This window comes from Glossina fuscipes, unplaced genomic scaffold, assembly GCF_014805625.2.
Source record: "Glossina fuscipes isolate IAEA_lab_2018 unplaced genomic scaffold, Yale_Gfus_2 89, whole genome shotgun sequence".
Taxonomy (NCBI): domain Eukaryota; kingdom Metazoa; phylum Arthropoda; class Insecta; order Diptera; family Glossinidae; genus Glossina; species Glossina fuscipes.
This window is the reverse complement of record NW_023998443.1, coordinates 984788-998285: the sequence shown is the minus strand read 5'-3', so window position 1 is coordinate 998285 and position 13498 is coordinate 984788. Positions and strand designations below refer to the sequence as shown.

The 13498-nt window shown below is 32.1% G+C and overlaps 1 protein-coding gene across 1 annotated transcript in view; it reads left to right on the top strand.

Moving 5' to 3' along the window:
- Nucleotides 1-749: 749 nt before the first annotated feature.
- LOC119638456 (la-related protein 1) overlaps nucleotides 750-13498 on the top strand; it is a 35368-nt gene continuing 22619 nt past the window's right edge. Inside the window, exons 1-2 of the mRNA XM_038035241.1 lie at nucleotides 750-1280; nucleotides 3673-4732. Coding sequence (XP_037891169.1) covers nucleotides 3857-4732 — 876 coding nt within the window. The 5' untranslated portion in view covers nucleotides 750-1280; nucleotides 3673-3856. The remainder of the gene's footprint in view (nucleotides 1281-3672; nucleotides 4733-13498) is intronic.

Here is a 13498-nt window from a genome sequence, read left to right as displayed (position 1 = left end):
AAAATAATAATAATAATAAGAAAGAGTAACAATGTACTGAAGGGCAAGGTAAGGACGAAATTGTTTTTTAGAAATATTTTATTTCTTCTCTTCGTACAACCGGTAAAGCTTTTTTGAATTTTTGAATCTTATGGATGGAGGATTTTCGCTCAGATTCTCGCTCAGTGTTCACTTTTTGCATATTGCTGTGATGGATATTTTAATTTAATTTACATATGACTGACTGCCGGACGAGATTAGCCACAAAATTTTCAAAAAGTTTCTTCTTGGGGTAACACGCAATTATGAAGGCTTTCATAGGTATGAATTGTTATATCGACTTGATACTCTGCTTTTTTATCTATCTGTTGATATCGTACTTATTAAAAGAACCAATTTTCTAAGTCTATTTAAATGGAGTAAACGTGATTCAATTGAACGCTATTATTGATATCTACAGTAAAATTTTTGAGAATCAGGGTTGCTTTATGAATATTAAAAAGTAAATTGAGTATAGTAAATAAAATATGTACATTTTTTTTTTTTGTTTTGTGTATAGGTTTTGATTTTGATAAATAAAAAAAAAAAAATAATAATAAAAATAATAATTTCGTCAGTTAACAAATTTCTAGTATTTTGGGTATTTTTCAGAAATATATAAAAAGCAAATAATTCGATAGTTAGCACGCGGTTATTGGCTGTTCTCCCTCTTGTTTATTACCCCTCCGTCAAAGCTTGCAGAAATGTCATCGTTCTTTTCGAAGTTTCTATCAACGGCAAAAACCACATGTCTTTTTGGTTGTGAGAGATTATTTTAAATATTACGCTGAATTGTGATAAAAAACCCTGTGAAAGTGTGCAAAAGTGACATCTTAATAACGCATTGATAATTGAAATTTAAGAATCAATACGAAATCGTTTTAAAAGGTGTGAAATATTGAAATGAAAAATTTTCTCTAAAGACTAAAAATTTTGTTGTTTTCCCACACACAAACACATACACAACTCGCTATACATCATCGTTTTGACATATACTGCGGACTTGTCAAACTACGTATCGCTTGTCTCGTTTTATTCGCCGAATTTCTCCTTCGAATTTGTCAATAAGGCAAAACAAAAACAAAACAAGTAACTGTTTGTGCAACGTAACCGAGAGAAAAAGTGCATTGTATCTTAAAAAAAAAAAAAAGAAAGAAAAAAAAACAACAACTAAAGTATCTGGCAAAGTGAAGTACCGCAATTTGGGTCTGAAATACGTTTTATTGTAAAGAAACAAATTGAGAATTGTTGTTTCTTAATTGGTGGGTATATTGTTTGCGTCTTTTTCGACAGAAAACAATTACTTTGTTTTATGTGTTTTGTGTCATTTCGTGTTATTTCGCGGCTAAGGGTAAACGTTGACTTTTCGAAATTTCTTAACAGCTGTTTATTAGTGTGGATTTTGTAATTTCGAAAGATGAATTTATTGAAAGTAGTGTTGTAGTTCCGGTGTTGATAAAAGCATCACAACATAAAATACTCGTAACGGTGTTGCGTAATTTCGTATTCTCGATAGACGATAATGTAACGTATAACGATGTTTTTAAAAATGCTCTAATTTAACAGTAAATATATATTCTTTGGCTAATATTTCACTGCGTCAACATAATTTTGAGATGGAGACTCTATAGAATCCATATTACTAAGTCGTGTCTATCCGTTGGTCTTCTATTGTTGCAATTCTTGAGCAAGTAAACAACAGGAACAACTGATGTTCTAAATACAATTAATAAAATGTCAAGAATTTCGATAAGTATTATTTGCTTTATCAGTTGATTTTCCAATTTAATTTACAAAATCTAACAACTGTTTTCATAGTATCGCTGCCGACTTTTCTTTCATGTCAAAACTACGATTTCATTAAAAAATATGGCAGTTTTTACATTAATCTTTGTCGAAGACTTTCAAAAAATTATGTTATTTTGAGAGAAGTTTTTAGAATTTTTGAAAAACGTGAAAAAAAAAAAAACTTTAAAACAAATGCGCAAAACAAATCATATAATACAATTTCAATTATTTTCAAATTGATTAGATGCCACTTCCTTTAGCTCACGTCCGCAGAGAAGCTGTAAAGAGGGAGAAGAAACTAAAACATTTCGCATTTTGATACATTAAAGTGGCGATTTACAACTTTTGATTTGTTTTTTGATGCGGGCAAGTTTAAATACAATGTGCTTGAGAGACACTCTCCTCCGTCTGACCATTATTCTTTAGTTACGTGGTTCATGCCAATGTAAGCGACACGATCTTCTTTGATTAAAATCAAGAGTCCATAAAGTGCAGTATAATTTTTGAACAAAAGACAAATGAGAATTTAGAAAATTTGTAAACTTGCACTTTTAAAAAATGCGGATATATATGGGAAAAGGGAATCGAGTATTTTCAATTAAAAACAATTTAGAAACGTTAGCATTTTAATAATGTCAAAAGGACAATTTGACTAGATTTTTGCTAATTTGTCTTAGAAGCCATTAAACTTATTATTAAACTCTTTCTAAACTCTATGAAAATAAAAAAAAAAGGAGTTTGTTTTAGTAAAATGATTCAATACTATTTTAAGCGTTTATCATTCGTGACCATTAGTATGCAACACTGAATATAGTTTACGTAGTAGTGTGGTTGTGTAATTTCCCCTCAGTTCGAATACAAGACAGCTGATTTCACGTCGTTATTTGCGGCTATCGTTTACACTTTCTGTTGATGTTCTGTTTTTTGCTGCACAAGTGAGGCCAACCGTAGCCATTGAAAAAGCCAAGTTGTCAGAAGATTTGTAATACATGTGTATACATTTACTGTAAATGAGACAACTTTAAATTATCTAACTAGTGTACTAAGCAAGCGAGTTGAAAAAAGTCTTGACAAATAAGTGGAAAACGCGTTTTAGATAAGAAATAGAAAGAGAAAAAAAAAAAAAAAGATTTATACCAATTTTACTAAGTAAGCATCACTAAATTTCGTGTTTGTGTGTGCGTCTGCGAAGAAGTTGGGAAAATCTAACCTCACACATCTTCAAACAGAATATCGTACATAGTCAAGCGATGATTAGAGATTTATTACGACAATAATTTTTGAAAAAATATTTTCTTTCGAAATTTGTATGAATTTCATTTAAAACCAAAACTGAATAAATTAAAGATATACAGAAATATACTGTAAAAATTAAAAATATTAGATTTGAAAAAGTGTGTAGAAGTGATTTCACAAGAGAAAAATATGCTCACTTAAGGAAGTGCGTTCATTGGAGGCCGAACGAAATAGACTGAAAGAGGAAGACTACACAAAAAAGAAAGTATATATATATATATATATATATATATAAATATATATAAATATATATAAATATATATAAATACATAAATATATATAAATACATAAATATAAATGTTTAAAGATTTATCTCTCTAGTCAAAACTCCAAGTAGTTTCTAAGAAACTCGACGGTGGCATAAAAAGTTCCTCATAATGTTAACAATTGCTTAAGCTAGTAATATTTCGCAACAAGGATTTAAATCATAAATTTCTATTCAGAACCTTACTGAAGTTTGCAATAGTTCTGTTTTTACTATTTGTAATCGTATGTATGTGTGTGAAAAGTATTCAAATGTACCGTGTTATTATTGATAAAATATTTTTCTTCATTATCTACAATTTTCAGTTCGAATTTCGAAACCATTGCAGAAGTTTAAAAAAACTTGCAATTGACATACTACGAGTTTGTTAAGTGGACGAGGAAGCAACAAAGAGTTTCCAAGACGTCTGCTTTTTCGATTCTGGGGTAAATAACGCTTGGTACGTTATTGTACTCTAGAAGAGGTTACTGAAGTGTATAAGACAAGATTATGTCAGCTAGGGAAGAAATCTCTCCAGGAGGAGCAGCAGCTAATGTAGCTGCTTCAACTTCGGCGACATCTGTCAGTTCCGTTACGTCGTACGCCAACGTTTTGCAAAATTTGGACTCGAAGAAATCATCTCCGTCAATTGCGTCCAGTGAAAGCAAGAACTCTACTACTAGTACCGATCAGGATAATAAAGAAAACCAACCCAATGTCAAGTCAATGAAATCTTGGAGTGAAGAATCTGCTACTGCCGATGCCATTATTGAGAATACGACTACTTGTGAGGTAGCTAACGAAGCTGGTTCTTCTGCAGCTGGTGAAAAGCGTGCAGCCGGCATAAATACGGATACAACAGCTGAAAATTCTTCAGAAATGGATGACAACGCAGATTTTGTACCGGTTATTTCTCATCATCGCCGTGATCGTAAAAAAGCCCGAAAAGATAAGATTCGTCAAGGTAATAACAATGGCGAACGTAGCACAGGAACTGGCAGTGGCCAGCCACAAAATGGTGGAAATGGCCAAAAGACTGGACATGGTCAACGACGTGGTGGTGGTGGTGGTGGCGGTGGAGGGGGTGGTGCTGTTGGTGGACCTCAAGAAAAAGATGGCGAACGCAAGTATACGGCCCGTCAACGCCAACGTGGTAGTAGTTCGGGACGTAAGGGCGTTGCGGCCAATGCTGCTGCGGTTAAAACGCAAAAAGAACGCAAAGATGCATCTCCAAGCGCTAATGCGGAGAATCCCGGTAGTGGAAATGAAGGCAAAAGTGCCGACGGTGATGCTCAAACAACAGCTGCTGGAACAGCTGCAGCTCCTACATCTACACAACCGAAGAAATTCGTCGCAGCTCCCCCACCAAAAGTTAACGCTTGGAAGGTAGGTGCTTATAATTCATTCAATTGTTTACGATTAAGCTTAAGTAATTTATAAACACAAACTCAACTTTTTATTAGTTTAGCTTTAAATTAACGACATGTATATTATTATATTCGATAAATGGAAAAAAGAGAGTAGTTTATATTAAAGGCAAATGATTTGTACAGGTTTTAGCTGATTTTTGAAATCCATTATGATAACTTGTCATAGATGGAGAAGGTATAATTTATATTTGTTATTATGAAAGGAATGTGAAAGCAAAAGTTCTACTTGTATAAATCTGTATCTACATATGCGTCATAGAATTGATTTTCTCTCGCATTTCCTTTACGAAGGTGAAATATATGTTCTTCGTTCCAAATTTAATGATTTATACATATCCATTTGCCTTTAGATTGGATGAGATTTGGAAAATGTTTGAAAATAGGCTCTATCCAAGCGTAATCATTTCCTAAACAATTCCTAAATTATGAGGCAAACTTCGGGAAGGGAGTATATCATCAACGCAATTACTTGCAATTTACATAAAGTATTGACCACAAATTTGTAATGATTGTACAATTAAACACTCAGCAATGAATTTTATAGAATAGTTTGGATAATGATTGATGAAATGATTGAATAAGTAAAATAATTGTCTTATATTAAGCTCTATAGGTGGGTGCTCATTATTCCGTTTCACCTGAACAAAGTTTTCTAATGTATGAAGAATGAAGCATTAGTTTCATTTTTCTGAACCTGATCCAATTTTCTATTTTTTTTTTACAGAATCTAATTCATTCGCTCTGATATAAATCTATACCGTATTAGTTAGAAATTTCATTCTTCACATTAAACATACATTAAATGTAGGTGTGTGCATATATATTATTTGTACATATATACATAACTCTGTATAACCATATTCCTATTTCTTGGGATTCACGATAAAAATCTTAGACGCAATGTTTTTCTTTTAAGCATTTCCATAACAAATTGTTTTTGTTTGCATTCTATCGCAGTTGAGAAAACAAATACAGAATACAGAAGAAATTAATAGGAGTATGAAAACAAATGGGCTCTCGTCATTCAAAAGGCAGATATCACAAACTTTACACGCTGCTCATAATTATTAGTAACGATATTATATAATTAGCTTCGCCTACTACTACTGTAAGAAACTTTTGTGGTTACTGCAGTTTTAAGCGAAAGCAGAGCGATTTCGCAGGGATACATTTACTTACATACTATTAATATCATGTTGTACGCATTTTTATACATCTGGCTTAGCTGGCACTAGGCATTACAATATAAAAATTTTCAACTTGAATCTTGAGAAAGTTATCTAAAATTTACGGAAGAATATGATTAGAAATAATTAAATTCAATATTTTTTCGGCTAATTTCACGATAAGCTAAATGTCACCAGAAAGATTTCTTAAACGATGATTATTCGTCTGGTGTGCATTAGTTCTCTGAACTTGTATAAAAATATTATAATGAGTTGCAGTCAATCGCTAGATACTATTTTGAACAATTTTGCTTAATGCAGTTATTCAAGTTACGACTTTTTCAAAATAGGGCGTTATAGGGACAAGTGATGAACGTAGACATCTTCAATAGCTTTCCTGCTTATGTCAAAACACTTTTATCAACACATTTCAAAAAATGCGATCCGTAGGTATAATACCTGCATGAGTTATTAATTTGGGCACCGTAACATTACGTTCGGTTCATTCCACAGCGCCAGTTCTGCTTACCAAAATCATGCCCTGAAAGGTGAGGTTCTTACTTATTTAAAGTTTGAGAAAAGGTTAAGATCGTTTCGACCCTGAGGCCTCTAATCATTCGCTTTACCAGATAAGATTATTGAACGCAAAGTTACATGGGCGGGCATTAGACGGACGGATAACCTTCGATCAATTCAGAATTCTTAAGACCTTTTGTACCTTGCACCAAAAGGTTACTTAGATGCGGGATTAGCAAAAAATTGTATTTTGGGATGAAAAAAAAATTATTTATTTTTATATATTTATTTCGCTTATAGAACCAAATCCTTATATACACAGTTTAAATATATTACAATGCCCAAGCTCTTTCACGATTAAATTATACTAAAATAATTAAATTTGCACAGCTGTTAAAAAGCTTGTACAGAAAACGAACGCTTGCTATAAATAAGAGACCATTGTCAATATGTACTTAACTAATTTTTGCTTAAAGAGATTAAGCCTAGTATTATGAGTTGCAAGATTTAGGAGGAGGTTGTTCGACTGAGGTCGTTAGGAAGAGAATGACTACTTTGGGATTCCTATCAGATCTGCTAAGTGGAGTGATTGAAACTTAATAACCTTAAACAACAGATAAATGAAAAGTCGGTCTTTAAGTTAACTTCAAACAAGAATTTTATGAATATTCGAACAAAAGAAGAGGAGTAATCTCTGAGTCGGATATTATAGTTAAGGCGAACAATCTTATGAATGGCCATTTTAAGTACGAAACGCAAAACTATTATTTTCTTGTTTTTTTTTTTTTTTTTTTTGGTTAACTTTCCTTGACTTTACCGTTGCTACAAATTAAAAATTTGCTAAAGATTTGACTCGAAATCTATCAAGCGTCGTAAGATTGAATTAAAAAAAAAATTATATGAATTCGAAAAAAAAATTTTTTTGAATAGCTAGAGCTTAGTAGAAGAATCTCAGTTTTTAAAATCGATTTAAAATTTCCAGAGGGTAATCGGATCGAAATTGAAGGAGACGGTCGCCCGTATTGTATTGTAAGATAGAACAAATATTAAGTAAATTTAAGTGTTATTCATATTCATTTTTTTTCTTTTCTTTTACATTTATTAACATAACATACTTTGGAAAAAACTAGAACATAGCAAGAGCTCAGAACGTTATGTTAATTAATATGTATCGCTTAAAATGTAACGGTAAAAAAATAGGTGCGAAATGCTTTTTCTTCATAAATTGGAAAAAGAAAAAAAACATTACATCAATGTTCTTATAAACTGTATAAGTTTTGACTGACGATATCGGTTAAAATTTACTGAAGGCATCTTGGCGCAACATCACAATCATGTTCGTCTGTAAACTCGAAATATGGTCTCAAGAAAATTTTTAATATTGAAGAATGACTCATTCTAAGCTAAAGCATTTTGAGTTTCCAATACTCCACTCCAAGAGCGAGTGAGAACGGAAGAATTTCAATTGTTAATGCAGTGAAAAATATCGAATTAAAAATAATTCCACTGTCATTTTCAGCAACAGACGGTGAATGGAAATTTAGACAAAAACATAATCTAGTTTATTTGGTTTATGGAGTCGTTGACATCTCTGCTTACATTAGTAGAATAACACTGCTAATATATCTCTATTCTCTATGCTTGTGCGTGGTGTATCATAAAAATAATTATGGGACGAAGGAGACCGTATAGAAAGGGCAGGATGTAGAATAGCCCATGGCAAAACATCAGCCTGTCCTGTGAGGGAGTTTCGACCGTTCCTCTGTCTCAATAGGGGATTTTGCACGTGCCCACCGTGTATAAAGTCTTTGTTGGGCAGAAAGCGAAAGCCGTTGCAGCTCGCTAGCTTTACAATAACACTTGCCTCGTCATGTTACGATATCCGAACGTGTGCCCTTGTGACTATATTGTAACATATAGTTCCGTTACACAAAAGTAGTACCCAATGTAGGGCCCGTTGCACAAAATTGTTTAACATTGACTAAATGATTAAATATATTACTCTGTCTTACACAATATATATAAATATATATATGCATACATATAAGGAATCATTTAAAAGATTTCCCTTATATTGCGTAACACGGTAATATGATCAATAAAAAGTGACGATAGAGACAGAGATAGGGGATTGGTGGCCGTGTATCCAAACGGTATTATGCCTTTATCGTCAAAGCATTTGCTGTAGGTACGACCAAAGTAAAGTCTATCGGCTTTGAGTCTGTAACAAGTAGAATACTTTGAAGGAAAGAAAAAAATCGAAAGTAAAAATTTTACTTAATAGATTCCTTGCTGCTTATATGCGACCCTTTAAAATAAGAAGGAATATATCAAATAAAGATTGTCCTTAGATGAGAAAGTCAAATCGAATGGAATTACATGGAGTACTAAGCCATATCTTACTACGAATATTACTAGAAATGGTACGAAAAATTCAAAAATTCAATTGACTGACCTAGAAGACCTAACTAGAACGAAAAAAGTTGTTGCGATCGATAGGAATTCCTTTGTTTTTTTGTTTATTTATGATTTTGCTCCTTGAAGATTTGGATGGAAAAATATCCTTGAAAAATAAAAATTCTCATAATTTCTTTAACCTGAATAATATCTAAGCTTCACTTGAAGTAAAGTAAATAAATTTTTTTTTACAATAGAAAATAGCTTTCCATTGGAGCCTTCGCCGAAAGATAAAAATAAATTTAATTTGATTTTGCATTTTTAAGACGTAAAATTACGCATTAGGGATTCATTAGAATGCAATTATTCGCGATCAGAGTAATTTGTGGGGGCGTAAGTAACTAAAATGCGCTACTCTCAGATCGGCATTTGTCGAATTCAATTCCCAGTGCAGTGGGCAACAATTAATTTGCAGTTACCCCTCAGAGGCGAAGGCCGTAAAGCGGCAGTAAATATTTATTTATTTACTAATTTTTTTTTTTATCAATATGATCAATCAAGAAATGAGGAACAAGAAAGAAGAAGGGAAATGGCGGTGGCCGCAGCCTAAGCGGATATGTGCCCAATCGGCCATTGGGAAGTGTTATGTTTTTACCGACTCAGCACTCACTATAGCTGGAAGTCGAGTATACCCTTCAAGGTGAATGTTTCTTATATGTGTGTAAACTTGTTCGATTGATAGATATCGATTTTGAAATACAATAAATATGCATTTAAATTTCACCGCAACTTTTCAATATTATTGTTTTTGTATAAAAATGACAATGAATGTCAATAAGCCAATGATAAGCGATAGTTTGTTTTTTTCTTGCTTTTGGTAAACAATTACATGCTGCCACCAATATACCAATTCTCATAAAGTCGTTCGTCCTATGTATTTTGATATATAAAATTGAAATCAAGTTGAACAAACTATATGCAATTTGAATGAACGTCAAGGTCAAAGTTATACTATGTTTTGCTTGTCCTTTCCTCTCTTTGCTCGCGATATTCTATATAAAATATATGCTGTTTTTCGATATAATCATTATTTTATTATTATGATTTTTTCTTGTATTGTGTACAATATATATATATATATATATATATTTATATAACATAAACGTGCGTATACATTTACATACATACATATTTATATATATATTTATACATACATACAATGTATGATTTGTTTTCGTTTTTGATAGTAAATTTGTTTACCGCTAAGTGCTTCAAACATATATATAATTTTTGACCATTTCCTGTTTTGATTTAACGTAATATTGCAAAAAAGGTGATTAGATAAATAAACAAAAAATAAAAATGTTATGCTAACGTAATGATTTTTATTTTTTTTTTTTATTTCAACCATTGCCGCCTATAGTTTCATCATATGGCTTTGGAAAATTATAAAAATGATAATTTTGATTGACTAACTTTAGCATACTCGCAAATATTCAAATGCAAGTAACTTATTAGATGTGAATTTAAAAACTAGCAACAATTATGGTTTATTTATTCTTTTTTTATGGAGAGTCATTTAAAATTTTGTTCATAAAAGTTTCAGAGATTATTTATACTCAGAATCATTTCTTGAGTCGGTATAAGCTTTTCTATCCACCGATTCCTTGATGTCTGCCTGCACATGTTTTTTTGTATTCAACCTACTGGTCGCACATTTCTGAAATATTTTAATGAAATTTGGTACACTGACGTGTTTTGGAACAAGGACGGTTCCATCGAACCACTTCCCATCGCCTTATCTTGAAAATCTTTACTTGAATAGCTCCGTTAAGTAAAATGGTATGGGGCACATAATATGTTTACTTGTTTTTGTTTACTTATTCTCTTTCTCATCTTGTTAGGATGTAGGTAGAATCCTTGTAGTCATCCTAAGGCGAATCTTGAATAAACATGGAAGAAACACCATTTTTTTCAAATTCTTAATCTGCAAGTGTATTGCATGAGACCCATTACCCATTCTACCCTTATTTTTTAAGAAAAATGCGATATGGTGAGCTGATGCATTTAACATACCTCGGTTTGTAGTATGATACTATCCAAGTCTATACTAATCCTGTAGTTCAGACTCTGCCGTTATGACGGTGCTATGCAAATAAGTATAAGTTCCCGACTTACACTGCATCTATTGAAGTTAATAAAGATCACGTGTGTTTATTAGTTCTATTCAAATGAATACAAATCTTATGCTATATAAACTTGAGGTTCATATCTGCCAACTGTGTACAAATAAGTCACGGCTACAAGGATCTATGCTGTTTGCTAATTTATACTGCCGCTGAAGCTTATCTCCACAGCCTTAAAATGTTCTTTTTCCTTATTATAATAAGTCAGGAAGTGTTGTCATGTAAAATATAAGCAGCTGGAAAGAAACCCTTAGTGCCCAATAGCTTTGGTCCTTCTTCTTTCGTAACCTCTATCTTCGGATTAAAAGCAAGTTTGAATTTATTATTTTTTTTGCGACATTCGGTATTTGTCCTGATATCTCAGATTCTACATATAAGTATTTGTAACTAAAGCAAGATTTTCTAAATCCATTTGTGTACGATCTAACATAAATTTGCTGTGGTTTAGCGTTTTTTACTTTCATCTTAACCTTCCTCACACTTGGATAGGAATAACCGGATGGGAGTCTATGTCTATTAATTTTGGATAGTCGTGAACCTAAATGAGAAAGCCGACTCAAGTTGTTCACAGTATCGGAAATCTCTAAGTAGAATTTTATGTAACATTTGTTTACATATATATATGTTTTGTCTGACTACATGTACAGTACTTCGTTGTTTTATCTTAAGATTTTATCATTATTTTTGTTTAAATATTGCGTTTCTTTCAAATATTTATTTAAGAGTTAAATTATCACAAAAAAAAAAAATTTTATTTCAAGAGATAACATTTAGAGATTCTTAAGGGCGCACTTGGTGTCCTAATGTAAAATAAAATAAATAATAAATAATAATAAAAGCCCTATTAAAGTTATATACCCGATATGTTACTTAGAAAACCGTGCAAAAAAAATCGTTGAAAAAAATACATGCGACATATGCTAAATGTGAGAATATATTCCGCAACTTTGCAAAGTCGTATAAGATGAGAAAACTCGAATTATTTTCCAAAGAAACCGTGCAAAAAAAGTGATAATAAAGTCGATATAACTTATTTCTAAAACAAAAACAATTCATCTTTATTTAAAAAAAGATCAAAATTAGTGCATAGTGCAAATGCTGTCCATGAGTACGATATGTAAAAACTAAAATTGAGAATAAAAATCCTCGCTACCTGTTAACAAGCGTGCATGTTTATTAAGAACTGTACACCCGAGCACAAAATAAATACCGAAATGCTGCTTGGTTTTTGTGGGATTCATACTGAACGAGGAAATTCGTTCGAAAAAGTGTGTATGTTCTTCTTATCGAACCGTGCTATTTCAAAATCGGACCGTGTAAAAAAGAGTTGGTTATATTAACCAGTTAAGTGTGTGTCACGAATTTATACGTAATGATCCTTGTCCGATTTCCTCATAAAATCTTATCTTATTATAAATGTGTATTTTTTACGATAATCTATTTTAGAAAACATTTATATCATTTTGTCACATTCGTTGCATTATAACCTAATTTGACGGGTATACAAGTATATTGCTAAAGATGTCGACACAGTTAACTGGTTATTAGATAATCTATCTCTAAATTTGTACATTCAAAATACATAGTCTATGTATCGATTTCTCGTAGGATATCGAAAACCACAATTGTTCTTTACGTATCGAGTGCAATTGACCCAAGAAATTGGTCTCATAGGAACGTCATTGGCATTTTATTTTATTCTTTTTTCTTTTTGTTTTTTTCGTAGCCCAACGAATCTGTTCTTTTCGTAAAATAGGCATTTTATGTAGAATTTTATTGTGTCCAGGCGGAGTAGCAAGTTTCATACATGATTCTAAAAGCTATGACAAGAAAATACATTCTTTTTTCTCTTGTGGCTAATAGGAGGCTACAATATCACAATGTGGCTCTTAAATTAGTCCATTGAGTTGTTTCGTAATCTCTTCGTAAACCCGCTTAATAGCATATTAATTCTTAAACTGAAACTCATAGCTTTCTCAGATCTTACCTAACTTGAAATGCAAGGGCGATGAGTTCTTCTTTTAATTCTCTTTGTGACAATCTTGATGGGCGGCTTTAACGCAATAAAAGATTATAATAGAGAAAATTGCTCACCAATGATTAAACTACTTTGATCAAAATGTAACGTGGAGGCCAGCAAGAACACATCGATATCGGAACTAGCAGCTTTCGATTTCCCAAGATGCGGTTTTTTTATTTCATAAAAAAATGAGAAACTTCAGTTGCAAAAATTTAATTTAATAGCGGTTTTCGAAATATGAAAAAAGGCTTTTGGTAATAATGTTCTATGCAGGGTCACGGTTTTCCTTTGATATAAAACGTTCAAAGAGGCCTTCCCCTTTCCAGAGTTCACGATCCCGAGAGTTTCTAAATAGAAATATTTTCTCAATTAGTAGCTCCGTCTGATTTTATTTATTATCGGCCTACTGTGAAGTTGACACTAAATTTGAAATAGAT